The sequence below is a fragment of the Achroia grisella genome, unplaced genomic scaffold (assembly GCF_030625045.1).
Source record: "Achroia grisella isolate CSIRO2021 unplaced genomic scaffold, CSIRO_AGI_Agris_v1 utg149, whole genome shotgun sequence".
NCBI lineage: Eukaryota > Metazoa > Arthropoda > Insecta > Lepidoptera > Pyralidae > Achroia > Achroia grisella.
This window is the reverse complement of record NW_026712644.1, coordinates 2,044,653-2,066,878: the sequence shown is the minus strand read 5'-3', so window position 1 is coordinate 2,066,878 and position 22,226 is coordinate 2,044,653. Positions and strand designations below refer to the sequence as shown.

General features: G+C 33.5%; 1 protein-coding gene across 4 annotated transcripts in view; it reads left to right on the top strand.

The window, feature by feature from the left end:
- LOC131855734 (uncharacterized) overlaps positions 1 to 22,226 on the top strand; it is a 136,426-nt gene that overhangs the window by 10,189 nt on the left and 104,011 nt on the right. For all 4 annotated transcript variants that reach the window (XM_059207032.1, XM_059207033.1, XM_059207034.1 and 1 more), the window contains exon 2: positions 10,478 to 10,909. In XM_059207032.1, the coding sequence (XP_059063015.1) occupies positions 10,485 to 10,909 (425 nt within the window). In that variant the 5' untranslated portion in view covers positions 10,478 to 10,484. The remainder of the gene's footprint in view (positions 1 to 10,477; positions 10,910 to 22,226) is intronic.

Sequence of the window (22,226 nt, the reverse complement as noted above, 5' to 3'; positions counted from 1 at the left end):
ACCTACATGAATAATATTTTGAATTTGAATTTGAATTTAATAAAAAAATACTAAATTGACGTTGTACTAATTGAATTTCAGGCTAAATTGTGAGTCGATGTGGGACAGGGCCGGCCCACTGTTTATTACAACACAATGTGTTTTATTCTACTAAATGACACGCTTATTACCCGGGTCATAGCCTTAATAAGTATTACACGACCAAATTAGGAAGTAGTACATTATATAGGCATATATTATAAGTTATATATTAATTCTTCTTTAAATACCTTCTAATGTATTCACATTTTCTAACCATTGTTTGATTTATATCATGCATACTATTTCCAGTCCATTTATACTATTTTTTTTATATTTTCGTGCTATTCTAACGCAGCTGGCTGTAAAAGCTTCATCGGACGATAGGAGGCGAGTGCAGATGGCACTCCAAACCAAAGGAAGCCCTTATGGACCGGTTGAAGGCCAACTCCCGCCTGACGGATATGACCTTAGTCTGAGGGCACCGCTAGAGGTTCGATCCTCGGCTCAGGCCGTCGTAATTTTGATCTTCATTTGAAGTGGATGGAGGTAGTGTTAATCATGTATATGAGAGTCGGTTACCACTTACCATCAAGTGATAAGTAGTATAAGTAATCTGTACATAGAAATAAATTTGGAGTGGCTGTTTGTAGTATTGAAATAAAAGTTTTTTACTACATAGGTATATATTACGGAATGTAAATACGGTACATACGCGAAAATAACATTTCTTACATTTTTTGTATGTCTGTTTGTTCCGGCTAATCTCTTCTTTTGACGTGACTTTTTTTGGCAGGTAGCTGATGTAATAAGGAGTAACTTAGGCTACTTTTATTTTAGAAAAATAAAGTTAAATTCCACGCAGACGAAGTCGCTGGTACAGCTAATTAAATAATACAATTTAGAAAAAATATGAATAAACACACAGAATAATAATAATAAGACATAGACCATAAGGATATCGCCACAAAGGAAGTTACTTACTTTAAATAAAAAAAAAAGTGACCAGTGACAACGTATTTGACACTTAAGTTACGTAAAAAAGTACACTTGTACTAAGAATTACACAGTCATAAATGTAAACTTGTAAAATGATCTCTATTACTAATAATCTAGATTCCAATTTACGATCGATTGAGTTATCAATCAAGATAATACTAAACTGTTAGTTGTAGTACAACAATATGTACATAATGTATTTATAAAAAAAACGTGTATTTCTATCAGTTATCTAGTACTTATAACACAAGCCCTGTTGAACTTTGGACTAGATGATGCTGTGTGAAGTGTCCTAGGATTATTGTTATCATCACTAGTTACTCGCCCCGGCTACGCACGGTACTACATGTATTATATATATAAACCTTCCTCTTGAATCTCTATCTATTTAAAAAAAACCGCTACATAATCCATTGCGGAGTTTTAAAGATTTAAGCATATATAGGGACAGACAGCGACAGCGACTTTATTTTATGTAATGATGAAGACTATTTGAGCCCGTAAATGTTGTTTTTCGATATAAATTAAAATCGTTGTTAAAAAATAGGGGTTGATGCTAGAAGGGTAAACATTTAGTATGTATTTTTATTGCCATAAAAAGACAACTAATATTTTTCCGAAAAATTAAGTCATTAAGTAAATAGATAGATAGATAGATAGATAGATAATTAATTTATTGCCAACATAACACAAATAATACAATTTACAATAAGACACAAAACAAGAAATAAATAATAACATGGAAGTTGGCAATAGGAGCTGCCTCAACTGTTGCTGATATAAGCATAACCTTAGTGAGGTGCACCTATACAGCGCTGGTTTTCAGGCTATAGAAATAAAATAGATAGTAGCAAATTCTCAGACCTAGTGAGGAATTTTGGAGGAGTATGGTAACTTACATTGTCAATGAATGAAGTAGGAAGCAGAAATAATATTATACTGAGATGGGTTCCCAGGCATTCAAATGTCGAAGGCAATGAGAATACCGACCATCAGGCAAAGTTAGGGGCAAAAACCGTCCAACTGGGCCCCGAACACTTCTGTGGTGTGCCTCGATGCCTAAAACTGGGACATCTCAAATTAATAACCAAACGAGAAGCACTGAATCACTGGCAAGAAATGCCAGGATTAACACATTCAAAGGACCTAATATCGGGCTTCTCGAACAAATACTCCAATAAACTATTGCTATTGAGTAAAAACAACATATGCATGATGACTAGGGCCCTCACAGGACACTGCAAATTAAACAAGCATATGGCTAAACTAGGCCTATGCACGACAAGTATCTGCAGATTCTGCCAAACTGAAGAGGAAACGCTGCTTCATATCCTATGTGGTTGTAGCCCACTCATGAATAAACGAAATATCTCCTTTGGAAAGTTTACACTCTTTCCCGAGGAGATAAAAACCATCGCTCCTAAGAATATCCTTCAATTCTTGGCCTGGCGGGTCTAGGTAGCGAACTTTAAAAAGGGTGAGCACAATAGATCTATGTAGGTCGCAGTGCTACAGGTGCTACACATCTGACAATAGCCCAAACAACCCAATAAAAAAAAACTTACATTGTGACACCAACATTTTATATTACTAGCTGTTTCTCCCAGATTGAATTTCAAAATATAAATTTCATTAAAAAATATTACTACCTGTGCCTCAGATTCATCCGCATGAAATTTATAGCCTATGTAATTCTGATGCATAAGCTATATTGTAAAGTTTCAACAATATCCGTTCAGTAGTTTTTCCGTGAAAGACTAACAAACTTTCGCGTTTATAATATTATTAAGATTGATCAGATCAGATCAATACATCTCGAGTCGGAAAATTCGCAAGATATATCAATATTCGGTACAATACATATACGTTTACAGTTTAACTGATAACTCGGTCAACGCCAAGTGCTAACTACTAGTGAGTCACGCCCGCGTCTGTACCGTCGGCAACACGGTACATTCAACTGTATTTTTTTTATAACGCAGGGGACAAACGAGCATGCGGCTCACCTGATAGTAATTATTACCAACACCAAGGGAATTGCAAGTACGTTGTCGGCCTTTTAAAAAGGAATAAGCTCTTTTCTTGAAGGTTTCAATATCGTATCGGTTCGGAAATACCATTAGTGGAAGGTGATTCCACAATGTGGTTGTGCGAGGCAAAAAGTTTCTAGAAAACCGCACTGTGGAGGACCGCCATTCTACCAGATGATCAGGATGGTATTTTTAGTACTAAGACTATCTTTACGCATGAAATAAAGACCCCAACGCTGTTTTACGCTTTAGATCTTTTAAACTACAGTTTTCAGTAATAGATAGAGTGATTCAAGAAGATTTATATATAATACTAGTGTTGCCCGCGACTTCGTCCGCGTGGTATAGTATTTGTCTTCCATTTGGTATAATCTGCAAATCTTTGTTAAGCACGTGCCGTGTATTTAATTTACAGTGTCCCGTGAGGTTACATGTCCTAGTCATGATGCATATATTGTTTTTACTCAATAACATTTTTTTTTCTTTATTCATATAGGTCTATTACAGACTTATGATTATGTCAAATCTACGGAGTGCGTTCGAGCTAAGAAAAGCTGGCAAGAAACTCAACTCTTATTCTTTTCATTCTTTACATTAAAAAATACAGCTCCTATTTAAATTCAAATAGGAAGAATATAGTGACCATCGACATATGCTGTTGCAATTTCGTCAAAAGGTCTAATCAATGGCCGCAACCAGAACAGATCAGTCCCCACAAGTATTCGAGATTCAAGTAGCCCGTGATTAGGGCTTTTGAATGTCCTAATCCTTGAATTATCTGCCAATGAGTTAGCGTTTCCTGATTAGTTATTAGTTTGAGATGCCCCATCTTTAGGGGTATGCACGCCACCGAAGGACCTTGGGCCTTGTTTAGCTGTTTTTGGTGTGTGGTATGTTTTCCCACTTAAAACCATAAGATGTACCTCCAAGCGCTTATACTGGAGCTGGTTTTTTTTATTTTTAGTTGATAATGGAATGGTGCTTCTGTCTGCGCTAACAGCTTGCGTTGACGGGACACCAGTGGAGGATGATAAGATGAGTATGAGGTCAGGTCAATTAGCCCATCGTGGCAAATTCTCCAGAAGTTTCTCCCCATCCATCTCCCATCCCCATCTCGTTGTTAGGGCGACCTATTTCGCCCTACTCCTGGCTTTTTGGTCCTAGCTTTGCACCATTTTTTTTGCTGTCTATACCTCATTGTTGGTTCAGTTATGCAACCATTGTGATAACTGTTCATTTCATACTGCAGATACATCGATAACTGGAATATTTGATTAGATTACTTCTAAATACTGATAACACGAGGCGGAAGTCAATATGATGCCTTGTAAGGCTTTCCGCACACTGTACGATTACGAACTTTTTTTTTATACTACGATGGTGGCAATCAAGCATACGGCCCATCTGATGGTAAATGGTTATCGTAGCCTATGAACACCTGAAACACCAGGGGTATAACATGTGCGTTGCCGACCCTTAAGAAACCTTACATACCTATACCCTTCTTGAAATACCCCATGCTGTACTCTCGTACACTTACGTTTCGATGGTCGACTCCTCGCATGGTACAAACATTTGTATTCAGAAGTGTGATTGTATGTATTTATGTCAATGTTTTCTATATATTTTATGTATGTTTCTAAATGTAAATTAGGTACATCTTATGTAAATTAGGTACATTTTTGATGTTCTACATCAAAAATGTACCTAATTTATTTATATTATTTTGTTTAAGTCCGCTACCATTAGCATGTGTGAGATCACAAATATTCAATGCAAAACCTGACCGCTGCTACTGGAGGCGTTACGAACTTCTCTATTGTTAATCAAATTCCGACCGTTATTGAGTCTACACCTATATTGCCACACTTGTTTCGCCTCTGTACGAGGCATCATCGAGCTTTGAATAGAGTTAGGATATAGCTTGGAAGCCTAGTGTTGACTGTTCCAAACTGCGACTAGCCAACAGTTCTTTCGTATACATTATACAATCTGTGCTTAGTTTGGAAGTAAATAACAATGTGTGAATTATATTTATTTTCTCATACTGTGACTTCATGCATTAAGGTTTCTGTTCGTAAACCTATTGTAATAAAACAAACAGTAAATTTTAAGTAAAGCTTATTACAATAAATGAAAACCTCATTAAAATTGGTTAAGCTGATTTTGTGATTAGCGTCATCAAAATAACAGGCACACAGACAAAAACTCTAATAATACCGTTTTGGGGTAATACTCTAATAATTACGTTGCTAAATCCCCCTGAACTAATTTTTCTCATATATCTTCCTTATACAGACAACGATTACTTATATTTTTATTATATATACTAGCTACTCGCCCGGCTTCGCACGGGTCTACATGTATTATATATATAAACCTTCCTGTTGTATCACACTATCTATTACAAAAACAGCTTCAAAATCCGTTGCGTAGTTTTAAAGATTTAAGCATACATAAAGACGGACAGACAGCGACAGCGACTTTGTTTTATACTATGTAATGATATATATTTATAATTATTATGTATCTTTTCTTTCCCTTCTTCTATCAAGTTTCAAAAAAGTAATACTCACTCACACGGGTGTGAGAAGTTGCGCTGTGTGAAAATGTTATTATTGAGGTAGTTAGAAATGTTCTTGTAATGAGACAGGTATTCAACATTGTGGCTTTTTGTAAGAGATATGTTTTTTCTTTCTTTCTTTCTTTCTTTCTATTAGAATTCATATTTATTGTTTACAAACTATTTTATTATTATTATTATTATCCAAAAATTCTCATCTCCCCTCTTAAGGAGAGGAGATGGCAACATACCCCCTGCAGAAGCACAATCGGCCGGGGTTCAGGGCCCCAGGGAGAGAAACCGGCGTACAATGCGGGCAGAATTTAAGAGCACCGCTTTCTGCATCTTTCCCGGGAGTGAGCCGCCCCGGAATCCCAACAGTCTGAGATGTTGTTCCAGACTGGTTGGGATAAGACCGTTCACCGACATAACGATTGGAATGATTTCGGTGGACATCACCCCCCACATTTCGGTCACCTCGTGAGCCAGGTCGAGATACTTTCTCTTTTTCTCAGTTTCGGCTTTCACGGCTATTATTATCATCATTATTATTATTATTATATTTATTATAGAAACCCATTGGACGATTAATGTCTATATACGTAAATTGGTCAGTGGGTATCTTTATAATTTTATTTTTTATAATTTGTTATAGTCAGTGGCGATTAATTGATTGCCGATACTGAAGTGTTGCCATGTGTGTGGAAAGCCTTAGAATCAGTTTGGAGAAACGACCTTAGCCTGGTTTATTATATAGTCAACAATATGTTTACTATCATTGCTAGTTTTTTTTTATTCAACTTCAACAATTTTTATTTTATTTACCTGGAATAGCAAACAGATAACTGATATACATTTTTTTTTAATACATACATAATAAACACTCAGATCAATACGAACTAAACAAATGAACTAATTTTGATGCGGTTGTCTTGTTTCGAGTTTTCTTACCTACAATTTATTAGATTCATTTTACTCGGGTTTTAGTACTTCAAATTTTTATACGTATAATTAGTAAAAATCACGGGATCTTACCACGGATAGGTAGTGTTTCAACCACCATGATCACGGGTAAACTGTTTACCCGTGATCATGGTGGTTGAAACACTACCGAAATATCGGGAACTCAGCAAATAAATATAAAACGTGGTAAGATCCCGTGATTTTTACTAATTATACGTATAAGTAATGACCGCGTCAAGTTTAAAACAGTATTCAAATTTTTAGTTATATTATTATAACTAGCGACCCGCCATGTTTCTGCTCGGATTTTCTCTGATTGTTTTGTACTATAAAACGCATGTATTTATTGCATGTATTACATATAAACTTACTCTTGAATCACTCTATCTATTGCTGAAAATTGCATTAAAATCCGTTGCGTAATTTAAAAGATATACTTAAGTCTTTTTATGTTGTTTTATTATTGTTTTGTTTTTGATTATAGCCCTTTATTCAGACTTTTTTATTGAAGTTTTTTTTTGCTTTTTATACTATATCTAGTTCGTCATCTTCTTGCTTCCAAGTAAAGGTCTCCTCTAATCTTTTCCACTCTGTTCTGTCTTGTGTGATTCTGGTCCATAGCTTCTCTGCTGTTCAGAACAGCAGGGAAGCTATGGACTTTGTTTTATAGCTACTAAGTAATAAAAGAAGATAAATATTAGGAAAAGAAAGCAGCTGTAATATTTGTTTAAATTTATATATATTACATATTTGTATATATGTTAAAACTTTCTATATCTAAATATATATAACTCAAAGGTGACTGACATAGTGATCTATCAACGCACAGCCCAAACCACTGGACGGATCGGGCTGAAATTTGGTATGCAGGTAGATGTTATGACGTAGGCATCCGCTAAGAAAGGATTTTGATTAATTCCAAAGGGATAAAATAGGGGTTGAAAGTTAGTATGAATTTTGTCAATTTTAAACCGATCGGGCTGAGATTTTGCATACATACAGCTACTATAACGTAGGCATCCCCTAAGAAAGGATTTTGATAAATTCCAACCCTAAGGGGATAGATTAACGCGATCGAAGCCGTGGACAAAAGCTAGTCGATATATATGCATAAAGAGGTAAAGTTTGTAAGTTTGGATGTTCGGCAAAATCTTCGGGATTACTAATTCGATTCCGTAAATTCTAGCAGTGTTAAATACCATTTATCGAGGAAAGGTATAGGCATTTAGGTATGATTGTTTGTATCGGTCTGGGTGTTTTCTATGTATATTATGTATTTAAAAAAACCCTTATTTATACCGTTACCCATAACACAAGCTCTGCTTACCATAAGACTAGATGGCGCTGTGTTTACTGTCCAGGAGTTATTTATTTATATTTATTGGTCAGTCGGGAAAAATACGACGCAGACGAAGTTGTGTGGGTCAGCTAGTTAAATTATGAACTCAATCTCGTCGTAACATGAGAAGTTTGTCCAGAAAGCGAAATGAGATCGTCAACGTGCGCATATATACACAATAATTATGTATACATCGTAGGGTTACCACCCGTAGTGTATTTTAATACCCTCCGATCGATCCCCCGTCCAATTTAAACGGGGATCGAAATTACGACGGCCTGAGCCGAGGTTCGAATCTAGCGGTGCCATCAGATTCAAGACGTATCCGTTAGGCGATTAGAATAGTTTTAAAAAAAGTGCTTTTTCATACTACTCTAATGCTGTTGGCCGCAGCTGGCCTTTACAGCTTCACTGGACGATAGGAGGCGAGTGCAGATGGCACTTCAAACCAAAGGAAGGACTTATGGAGCGGCTGATGGCCAACAACTTTGATCTTGGTGTTTTATGTGGACTATATCAGAACGTAATTAACGACGCGGATCTATGTTCCACAATTTTGTCATTATAAAAAAGTAATAATATTAACTCAATAAAATGACAAACGAAAAATAAATGTTGCGTTTCTAGTTTTTCCTAAAATTTCCCAAAATTGATTACATAAAAAAGTGAGATATATATATTACTTTAAAAATAGGTGGCAACCCTAACATAGACATACAATATACCGCGCGCTAAATATTAAACTGCATTAACTCATAACTGACATATATTGAAATTTCGACTTTAATGTGTCTTCTTTAAAGTCGAATTTTAATTATTTTTATATTCAAGTTAATGCATTTTATTATTTTGGGTTCGATGTCTTATTTAAACAAAATATTTGTAGCTCTAGTTATATTATTTAATATGCTGATTGACAATAAAAAAAAGGAAAAATTTTATGGTGATATAATTTGTTTATGGTCAGCACTATGGTATTATATAGTAAGCATATTAATAATTTCAACAGGTTGATTTCTGACTCAAGCAATCTGAACTAATTATTATATTTTAAGTAATATTGTGATTATTATTATAAAAATATTTTATATGAAAGATGATATACATATATTAATATATATGAGAATGTTTGTTAACATTAGTTGTAATAAATATACTTACAAAGGTATTTAAGTGCAATAAAGATTATTTAATGTTTTATATGAACACTTTTTGTTAATTCATGCATTCTGTGTCAAATTTACTACTTTAGGTACGGCAGAAAAAAAACTATTATTTATAAAAATAATACACTGCTTTTACGAGACAGGCCGTCTAGTAGAATCAGTATAAATCTATATTACTATACATCTATACATATAAACAATATTGGTGTGTCTGTTTGTAATATTGAAATAACAGTTTTTTACTACATGCGAATATAAATATGGTACATACACCAAAATAACATATTTACAATTTTTGTCCGTCTGTCTGTCTGTTGGTTCCGGCTAATCTCTGAAATGGCTGGACCGATTTTGACGGGACTTTTTTTTGGCAGGTAGCTAATTTAATAAGGAGTAACTTAGGCTACTCTTATTTTTGAAAAATAAAGTTAAATTCCACGCGGATGAAGTCGCGAGTACAGCTAGTATTATATATATGTACATATATTGAGATAGTTATTGAGGTTAACCAAAATTGTATATATAGGTATGTAATATTATGTTATCTGTGATATAGGTGGTTACCTATATCACAGATAACATAATATTACACACAGGTGGTTACCTAGATACAATTTTGGTTCAATTCTCATAAGGGTAGTCGCATGTTCGATTTCTGACACGCTACAAAAAATATATTTAATTCTATCAGTTGTCTAGAACTTATTATATATATTACAAGCTATCCGCCCCGGCTTCGCCCGGGTGTACATGTATTATACAAAAAGTTTAAAAGATATAAGCAAACAGACAGTGGAAGCAACGTCATGACTTCATGTTGTACTATCTAAGGTTATGATTATATTATTCAACAACATGAATAAATGTATTAAACAAGTATATAATATATGTTAGATAAACATTTAATCAAAACTATCACTTGTCTAGTACTCCTTAGATAGATAGATAGATAAAATATACTTTATTTGCAACATAAAGTATATTAGTATAATATTTAATATTAATTTTAATCACAATTCACATAGCGCCATCTAGACCCGAGTTAAGCTAGCTAGAGCTTGTGTTATGGGTATGGATAACTGATACAAATACATAAGTTATATTTTTTCGTAAATACACATATATTATACATAGAAAACACCCAGGCCGATACAAACAGTATCGGCCTGGGTGTTGGTACATAGAAAACACCCAGGCCGATACTGTTTGTATCGGCCTGGGTGTTTTCTATGTATATATCATACTCATGAATACAAATGTTTGTGCCGTGCGGGAATCGAACCCGCGACCATCGGAAGTAAGGTGTGCTAAACCGTTAGACCACCGAGGCCTTCATATATTAGTAACTGTAAGTTAAGAAAACAACAAATTTAATTAACCTATTAATGTATCTTTCCAGATAAGTTATGGAGATAAAATCGCCGAGGGCAAAAAAAAAGTCAAATGTTTCAAGACTACTGTCGTGGGGCAAGATGTACCGGGTGCCATTACTGATGTTACTGTTGCTGGGCACCACCAACTGCGACGTAGGCGAGCCAACTGACGAACTGGCCGACGGCGTTCCAAATTCAAATAATTCGAACGCCAAAACCATAGACAATCCCGAACATTTAAAATTCAGGCACCATCACACACATGTAGTTCCAAATTCAAATCGCAGTTTGGATAATAGTGAGAGACAGGTGTTGAGTGATATTAAATATTTAAGACGTCATTTGAATAAGGAAATAGTGAATTTTGTGATGACTGACTATCTTATGGACGGTGAGGTGGAGGTCAGAGTGCATTTTAATGGTGTAACTGCGAAGGAGACCTCAGTTGGGGCTAATGGGTGAGTGGAATTCAATTTTCTTAATATATATTATGATATCAAGGATAGCATATAATAATGTTATATCCGTAGTACTGTTCGTGTATATATGTAGGCTGAGACTGTTATCACTTACCATCAGGTGTCGTCATCTTATTTTCAATTAAAAAAATATCATAAACAAATACTATAACTATACTTCAAAATAAATGTTTATTCAAATAAAATATCGAATCGATGGACTGTATCTAGGTAGGTTTATGAGGAAAATACCTACATAGATTTCAATTCTTTTTTTTATACTACGTTGTGCAGCTCTGAACTACAGAGAAGCAACAATGATATTAAAAACAATATGATATTTTTAAATTTAGAACACTTTATTTTATATTGTAATAAAAAGTTGCGTTAAAATTTAAAAATATAAAAGAATGTTTTAAATTTAGGAGACTTCCTTTTATATTCTAATAAAAAGTTGCGTTCTGAATTTGAAAATGAAAGTAATATTATAGGAAGAATTCGCTGCGGTCAGTTGCCAACACATAAAAATAAAGTCATGTATTTAACAATTTAAATAAAATAAAAACTGTACGATATGTCATCCACGTAAATAGAATAAAATATATATTTGTGACCAATTACTGATGATAACAAACAGTACAAGAGGCCATTGTTACAGTAAATTGTAATTCAAATTTATCGCTGACTTTTATGAATGCATTTATTGTGTGTCAACATATTACATTGCAAATAAAGGATAAACTTGTGTACATTAAGATTGCGCTTTTTTTAACTACCGAGATAAACTTTATATTACAAAAAGCAGACGTTATCATAAGTCTGCTTTTCTTTGCGAATCGACATTTTTTCGGACTACTCTAATGCTGTTGGCCGCAGCTGGCCTTTACAGCTTCACCGGACGTTAGGGCGCGAGTGCAGATGGCACTCCAAACCAAAGGAAGGACTTATGGAGCGGCTGAAGGCTAACACCCGCCTGGCGGATACGACTTTACTCTGAGGACACCGCTTGGGGTTCGAACCTCAGCTCAGGCCGTGGTAATATCGATCCCCGTTTAAATTGGATGGGGGATCGATCAGAGAGGGAATAAAACAAACACATACCTTTTACCATCGCATTACCATACACATTGTGGAATTAATTACCTGCCGAGGCTTCCTCGAGAGACAGCATGGGGTTTTTCATAGATGTTACAGGTATATATGTATATATATATATAAACACCTCTTTGGGCACTTTGTTGATCACGCCACAACCTAAACACTTGCTGATTCCACCTTTTGCACTGAATAACTTCACCTCTATCGCGTATATCTCAGGCGGTATGGCAACGTCGCATTCTATTTTGCGATGCGGCCATATATATTCGTCGATAGTACGATATACTCGACACTTTTTTTACTAATAATTCGTGACTGAATGGCTCCGAACGGCTAAATTTTTGGTATACACAAAGACTTTTTGGCTCTGAATATATTCCAAAAATCAATTAATTATGTTGATCACTTTATATACTCGTCCTTACTGCGATACTTACTTTCATCCGAATATATATAGATACCGTAACGGTCTATCAATTATGACTTTATTAATTTACTAATGTAGATATTTTATATTCGCAATGCTCCATACATGCAAGCTCCAGCAACGGTGGAGGCAGGGTCCCCCCTGCACCGTACACCGCACCCCGCGCACACAAACAAATTAGATATTTTTTGAATACACAAAGACTTTTTGGCTCTGTATATATATTTCAAAAATCAGTTAATTGTGTTGATCACTTTATATACTGGTCCTTACTGCGATACTTATTTTAATCCGAATATATATAGATACCGTAACGGTCTATCAATTATGAATTTACTAATCTAGATATTTTATATTCGCAATGCTCCATACATGCAAGCTCCAGCAACGGTGGAGGCAGGGGGAGCACCGTACACCGCACCCCGCGCACATAAACAAATTAGAATAAATTAAATTCATAAGATTATTTATATATTTCGACTGCCTCGGTGGTCACACCGCTTTACATCCGATGGTCGCGGGTTCGATTTCTCGCACGATGCAAACATTTGTACTCATCGGTCATCGATTGTTTTCATCGGTCTGGGTGTTTTATATGTATTTACAAAATAAAAATATCTATTTATATCAGTTCTGTATCAGTCTGTGTTAATTGTCCAGGGTTATTTATTATATTTTTATAAACGGTTATCTTTTTCCATCGCACCGCTCGCTATCGACAGTGAATTCATAGAAATGTCACTCTAAAAACAAAAATAGTTTTGTGTTTTGTATTTCAAATACTAAATGCAAAATAGGTATTTTCAAAATACTTTTTAAAAATTAAGTACCTTTTGAATTTTTGTCCAAACCTCAGATATTTTATTTATTTTAGGTATATCAATCATTACATTGTAATATAAAAACAAAGTCGCTGTCGCATCTAACAGTACATAAACAAAGAAAGAAGACTTTGGCTCTGATACCGTAACGGCCTATGAATTATGAATTTATTATACCTAATCTAGATATTTTATATTCGCAATGCTACGTACATTGTAATATCCGCCTCCATTCATTGTAACGGTGGAGGGACTAAATAGTTGAATAAAACTGAATAAGCAGTTGCTCCACTCTACAGGTACTGCGTCGTCGTCGTATGCTGTTCATTTTTTCACTCGTTTTGGCGCCAAGAGAGGGTCACATAGTCGTGGTCAAGTTAAGAACTTATAATTTAATTTTGATAACAATAGATACAAGTAAAAAGTAGGTATTATATTAATGTACGTAAGTACTGTACTTAAAAATATTTATTCTTTACTGTATGTACATTTGAAAAACTTAACACTAAGGACTTGTACATATACACGTGCATACTGCCGTTTTCTCTTAAAGACATCCAGAGAAGCACTATTTATCAAATACGCGGGGTGCACCGACCTTTGACCTTATAACACCTGATTCGCGCGTAACGAATTACATTGCTACTTTTTGGTATTTTATAGTGGATATGTCACTATAAAATATTATTATTTCTTTAGATTATGACATAATAACATAGTTTACATGATTTTAAGGGAAACATACGATAAAAAAAAATCCCGTAAAATGTAAAAGATAAAAAATGGTTATTGTTGGTTATCCTTAAGAGATAGACATATACCATCACGGACTTTTTTGTTGACCTTATTTTGATACATCTCAAAGCACTAGACAACACGCATTTTCATTAAACAGTATTGTATTTTTTTATTTCTTTAACTTTAATGCACAAAAAAATTTGTACATGTGGCGGACTTAATATTTTGCCGCGTTATTTACCAGGCAACCATGAGTGGTGCAGCGAAAGATTATTGGCGGTGCACTAATATAAATAAGAAATGTCAAAAAAAGATTTATAAAGATAATAAAGATAAGCAAAATATACATTTCTATAAAAAAATAACAATATACATACATAAATATATATCTAAATATAACCCATAAATGTATAAATATTATATATAAGTAAATACATAATGATCCGATAATCAAATTATAAGTACAGTCTCAAATTGAAAGTAAGAAAATCAGAAAATATAGAGAGAACTATATGGATATAACAGAAAGATGTGAAAAAAGGAGAAGGACAGTAAAAAAGTTACAAATTTAAATAATGTTCCCGCAATTTCTGTTTAAATGAATTTATTACATTATTATATATATTAGGCATACGACTAGCCTTATGACTGTTACTTTTTTTTTAATCTATACATCTATACATGTAAATAAAATTGGAGTGTCTGTTTGTAATATTGAAATAACCGTTTTTTACTACTTGCATATGAATATAAATACGGTACATACACCAAAATAACATATTTTACAAGTTTTGTCTGTCTATCTGTCTGTTTGTTCCGGCTAATCTCTGAAATAGCTGGACCGATTTTGACGGGACTTTTTTTGGCAAGTAGCTGATGTAATAAGGAGTAACTTACGCTACTGTTATTTTAGAAAAATAAAATAAAATTTCACGCGGACGAAGTCGCTGGGGCCAGCTAGTCTATAGATATACCGAGATTTAATGTTTAAGTTGCTATTATGTTGTTGACAAAATTTTACTGTAATGTTACTATTACGTTATCCTACACAATTTGTATTATTTTGGATGAATAAATAAATAAATAAATAATAATCTATACATTTAATAAAAATTGGAGTGTCTGTTTGTAATATAGAAAAAACCGTTTTTTACTACATGCATATGAATATATATAAGGTACATATACCAAAATAACAATTTTTATAATTTTTGTCTGTCTGTCTGTCGGTCTGTTTGTTCCGGCTAATCTCTGAAATGGCTGGACCGATTTTGACGGTACTTTTTTTGGCAGATAGCTGATTTATAAGGAGTAACTTAGGCTACTTTTATTTTAGAAAAATAAATTTAATTCCACGCGGACGAAGTCGCGGGGACAGCTTGTTTTTAATAAAAACTGTTTATTTGATAAAAAAACATCTTTTTTGTGATAATATTACGTACGTACTTATTAAACTATTAACTTATTATTAAATTGTTTGTAACGGTCTGGGTGTTTTCTATGTATAGATAATATATATGTATTTACGAAAAAAATCTTTGTATTTATATCAGTACCCATAACATAATCTTCAGCTAGCTTAACTTGGGTCTAGATGAAGCTGTATGAATTGTCCTGAGATTACTATTATTATTAATTGGTACACAGGTAAACTACTAACTAGGCCATATTGGTGTTGTTTGTTATGGTGAAAAAACTAGTAGGTATATATATAAGTTACACGTACAATTTCAAAGACTTATTTCTTGAAAACTACTGGCTATTCTGAAATAAAACTTTAGTGTTTGTATATGTAATGTTTGCATATAAAATATGATTAAAGGTTACCAGTGTATTTACACTTTTACTGAACAAACAGAGTTGTTTAATACTGAAAATATTGTGTGGAAGGCATCAATTACTTTCAGTGCATGTATAACTTTTCTCTTTTCCTAATTATTATTATTATTAAGTTTAAAGTGGTTGAATTTTACGTAAGGGGTTTTTATACATTATTTCTAATGTACCATTTATTTTAAGTTTTTTAAACTCTATTCATCGAGACCTATCTAATGAGTCCAAACACGATATTTCTGCTGTAAGTTTTCGAAGAGTGTGTTCATCATCTGATAATACTGGTGCCAGCATGAAGTCAAGGTTAACAGATAACTAATTACTTTTATTTCGTCAAAATCTTTAGATTACGTATAATAAATTCATAATATCGCTACCTATTCAAATCAAAACAAGTATTAGGTACTTCATGTACTAGTATATAAATTCATCAACACACAAGTAAATGATTTTTAAATATATTCTGAGCCAAAAAATCTTTGTGCATTTAAAAAAAATGCCGATACGGATTCACTATTGCAGGAAATTGTTGAAAAAATATATATCGAGTATAAGTATCTACTACTATCGACGAATACATTTGGCAACAACGCATGGTCTCGGCCGGAACGGCAACATCGCATATTAGAATACAAAGATAGTGATAGAAAGAGAGAGACAGTGGATCAGCAATATCTACGGATCGTGGCTGGATCAACTAAGTGTGCAAGTGTATATAAATATATATATATATATACATTTGTCTTTAATTCAAAGGAAATATAAATAATGAACGCATCACATTTAAAACAGTATAAATAGTTAATAATTTAATAATAAGTTAATAGTTTAATAAGTACGTACGTAATATTATCACATGGTAACAGCACGTATTATGGCAAAAATAAACATCGGCTGATTTGAAAAGATTTATTATAGTAATAATAGTAATCTCAGGACAATTCACACAGCTTCATCTAGACCAAAGTTAAGCTAGCAGAAGATTATGTTATGGGTACTGATATAAATACAAAGATTTTTTTTCGTAAATACATATATATTATCTATACATAGAAAACACCCAGACCGTTACAAACAATCATACTCATGAATACAAATGTTTGCAGCGTGCGAGGAATCGAACCCTCGACCACCAAGCAGGAATCAAAGCAGTGTGCTAGCTAAATCGCTAGACTACCGACAACTAGCTGTACACGCGACTTCGTCCGCGTGGAATTTAACTTCTTATATTTTAGAAAAATAAAGTTAAATTCAACACGGACGAAATCCCGTGTACAGCTAGTCATCAATAAAAAAACACGTAGGTATCTCTAATATATTATACACTAGCTGTTCCCGCGACTTCGTCCACGTGGTTTTTAACTTTATTTTTCTAAAATAAAAGTAGCCTAAGTTACTCCTTATTACATCAGCTACCTGCCAAAAAAGTCCCGTCAAAATCGGTCCAGCCATTTCAGAGATTAGCCGGAACAAACAGACAGACAGACAAAAATTGTAAAATATGTTATTTTGGTGTATGTACCGTATTTATATTCATATGCAAGTAGTAAAAAACGGTTATTTCAATATTACAAACAACAGGCTTCAACATTCTCAAGTACCACAAAAAAGATGTTTTTATTAAAAACAAGGTGTTCCCGCGACTTCGTCCGCGTGGAATTTAACTTTATTTTTCTAAAATAAAAGTAACCTAAGTTACTCCTTATAAATCAGCTACCTGCCAAAAAAAAGTACCGTCAAAATCGGTCCAGCCATTTCAGAGATTAGCCGGAACAAACAGACAGACAGACAGACTAAAATTATAAAAATAGTTATTTTGGTATATGTACCTTATATATATTCATATGCATGTAGTAAAAAACGGTTTTTTCAATATTACAAACAGACACTCCAATTTTTATTAAATGTATAGATGTATAGATTATTATTTATTTATTTATTTATTTATTCATCCAAAATAATACAAATTGTGAAGGATAACGTAATAGTAACATTACAGTAAAATTTTGTCAATAACATAATAGCAACTTAAACATTAAATCTCGGTATATCTATAGACTAGCTGGCCCCAGCGACTTCGTCCGCGTGAAATTTTATTTTATTTTTCTAAAATAACAGTAGCGTAAGTTACTCCTTATTACATCAGCTACTTGCCAAAAAAAGTCCCGTCAAAATCGGTCCAGCTATTTCAGAGATTAGCCGGAACAAACAGACAGACAGACAGACTGTACTATGCTATACTATGTATTGATTGATATACCTAAATTAAATATAATATCTGAGGTTTGAACAAAAACTCAAAGGGTAATTTATTTTGAAAAAGTATTTTGAAAATACCTATTTTGCTTTTAGTGTTATAGTACTTTAACTGTTATGTTTTAAGTAACAATGTTTAATTATAATTAATACTACTGCACCAACACTCCGATCGTGCAAAAAAATTTGCTGTTTCATTATTTTTTAGTTCAATTAGTGGTCTACCTAAGTTCTGGGCTAAGGGGGGAGAGTCATGACGCCCCCATGACTCCCATGACCTCCATGACGCTACCCCCTGGATCCGCCGTTGCGTCTTCTCTTTATTCGCTCAGTAACGTTGTTACAAAAGAAAAGATTCCCATCCAAAAAATAACAAGTATTGAGGTTTGATCTGGAGTCACGTTACTCCAGACTGATTTCTATAAATATTTAGATTAGGTAGACTATTATTTTTGAAATACTAGCTAGACATTATTAAGTTACTGTAGCCATAATGTAGTAGCCCAAACGTGCCAATGAGGAAGCCCTTGGCAAATGCTGCACCCTGATTGGCCCGTTTGAATTGGATCAAGAACTGCTCGTATGCCAAAAAGGTGGATTTGTATAAAATCGTGTATAAATCGCTTAATTATTATTATTACTCGTCGTGACAGTTGTGGCTCAAAACGGATCAACATTTATATATGGTCATCTGGCATTAGATCAACAAAAGGCCTCCGGATCAACAAGTGAAAAAGGATCAACAAAAAACTACCTATACGGCACGTCTGAGCCACAAAGTGCCCAAGGGGATATTTATATATATATATATATATATATATATATATATATATAAACACCTCTTTGGGCACTTTGTTGATCACGCCACAACCTAAACACTTGCTGATTCCACCTTTTGCACTGAATAACTTGACTCCTATCGCGTATATCTCAGGCGGTATGGCAACGTCGCATTCTACTTTGCGATGTGGCCATATATATTCGTCGATAGTACGATATACTCGACACTTTTTTTACTAATAATTCGTGACTGAATGGCTCCGAACGGCTAAATTTTTGGTACACACAAAGACTTTTTGGCTCTGAATATATTCCAAAAATCAATTAATTATGTTGATCACTTTATATACTCGTCCTTACTGCGATACTTACTTTCATCCGAATATATATAGATACCGTAACGGTCTATCAATTATGACTTTATTAATTTACTAATGTAGATATTTTATATTCGCAATGCTCCATACATGCAAGCTCCAGCAACGGTGGAGGCAGGGTCCCCCTGCACCGTACACCGCACCCCGCGCACACAAACAAATTAGATATTTTTTGAATACACAAAGACTTTTTGGCTCTGTATATATATTTCAAAAATCAGTTAATTGTGTTGATCACTTTATATACTGGTCCTTACTGCGATACTTATTTTAATCCGAATATATATAGATACCGTAACGGTCTATCAATTATGAATTTACTAATCTAGATATTTTATATTCGCAATGCTCCATACATGCAAGCTCCAGCAACGGTGGAGGCAGGGGGAGCACCGTACACCGCACCCCGCGCACATAAACAAATTAGAATAAATTAAATTCATAAGATTATTTATATATTTCGACTGCCTCGGTGGTCACACCGCTTTACATCCGATGGTCGCGGGTTCGATTTCTCGCACGACGCAAACATTTGTACTCATCGGTCATCGATTGTTTTCATCGGTCTGGGTGTTTTATATGTATATTATATATGTATTTACAAAATAAAAATATCTATTTATATCAGTTCAGTATCAGTCTGTGTTAATTGTCCAGGGTTATTTATTATATTTTTATAAACGGTTATCTTTTTCCATCGCACCGCTCGCTATCGACAGTGAATTCATAGAAATGTCACTCTAAAAACAAAAATAGTTTTGTGTTTTGTATTTCAAATACTAAATGCAAAATAGGTATTTTCAAAATACTTTTTAAAAATTAAGTACCTTTTGAATTTTTGTCCAAACCTCAGATATTTTATTTATTTTAGGTATATCAATCATTACATAGTAATATAAAAACAAAGTCGCTGTCGCATCTAACAGTACATAAACAAAGAAAGAAGACTTTGGCTCTGATACCGTAACGGCCTATGAATTATGAATTTATTATACCTAATCTAGATATTTTATATTCGCAATGCTACGTACATTGTAATATCCGCCTCCATTCATTGTAACGGTGGAGGGACTAAATAGTTGAATAAAACTGAATAAGCAGTTGCTCCACTCTATAGGTACTGCGTCGTCGTCGTATGCTGTTCATTTTTTCACTCGTTTTGGCGCCAAGAGAGGGTCACATAGTCGTGGTCAAGTTAAGAACTTATAATTTAATTTTGATAACAATAGACACAAGTAAAAAGTAGGTATTATATTAATGTACGTAAGTACTGTACTTAAAAATATTTATTCTTTACTGTATGTACATTTGAAAAACTTAACACTTAAGGACTTGTACATATACACGTACATACTGCCATTTTCTCTTAAAGACATCCAGAGAAGCACTATTTATCAAATACGCGGGGTGCACCGACCTTTGACCTTATAACACCTGATTCGCGCGTAACGAATTACATTGCTACTTTTTGGTATTTTATAGTGGATATGTCACTATAAAATATTATTATTTCTTTAGATTATGACATAATAACATAGTTTACATGATTTTAAGGGAAACATACGATAAAAAAAAAATCCCGTAAAATGTAAAAGATAAAAAATGGTTATTGTTGGTTATCCTTAAGAGATAGACATATACCATCACGGACTTTTTTGTTGACCTTATTTTGATACATCTCAAAGCACTAGACAACACGCATTTTCATTAAACAGTATTGTATTTTTTTATTTCTTTAACTTTAATGCACAAAAAAATTTGTACATGTGGCGGACTTAATATTTTGCCGCGTTATTTACCAGGCAACCATGAGTGGTGCAGCGAAAGATTATTGGCGGTGCACTAATATAAATAAGAAATGTCAAAAAAAGATTTATAAAGATAATAAAGATAAGCAAAATATACATTTCTATAAAAAAATAACAATATACATACATAAATATATATCTAAATATAACCCATAAATGTATAAATATTATATATAATTATAAGTACAGTCTCAAATTGAAAGTAAGAAAATCAGAAAATATAGAGAGAACTATATGGATATAACAGAAAGATGTGAAAAAAGGAGAAGGACAGTAAAAAAGTTACAAATTTAAATAATGTTCCCGCAATTTCTGTTTAAATGAATTTATTACATTATTATATATATTAGGCATACGACTAGCCTTATGACTGTTACTTTTTTTTTAATCTATACATCTATACATGTAAATAAAATTGGAGTGTCTGTTTGTAATATTGAAATAACTGTTTTTTACTACTTGCATATAAATATAAATACGGTACATACACCAAAATAACATATTTTACAAGTTTTGTCTGTCTGTCTGTCTGTTTGTTCCGGCTAATCTCTGAAATAGCTGGACCGATTTTGACGGGACTTTTTTTGGCAAGTAGCTGATGTAATAAGGAGTAACTTACGCTACTGTTATTTTAGAAAAATAAAATAAAATTTCACGCGGACGAAGTCGCTGGGGCCAACTAGTCTATAGATATACCGAGATTTAATGTTTAAGTTGCTATTATGTTGTTGACAAAATTTTACTGTAATGTTACTATTACGTTATCCTACACAATTTGTATTATTTTGGATGAATAAATAATAATCTATACATCTATACATTTAATAAAAATTGGAGTGTCTGTTTGTAATATTGAAAAAACCGTTTTTTACTACATGCATATGAATATATATAAGGTACATATACCAAAATAACTATTTTTATAATTTTAGTCTGTCTGTCTGTCTGTCTGTTTGTTCCGGCTAATCTCTGAAATGGCTGGACCGATTTTGACGGTACTTTTTTTTGGCAGGTAGCTGATTTATAAGGAGTAACTTAGGTTACTTTTATTTTAGAAAAATAAAGTTAAATTCCACGCGGACGAAGTCGCGGGAACACCTTGTTTTTAATAAAAACATCTTTTTTGTGGTACTTGAGAATGTTGAAGCCTGTTGTTTGTAATATTGAAATAACCGTTTT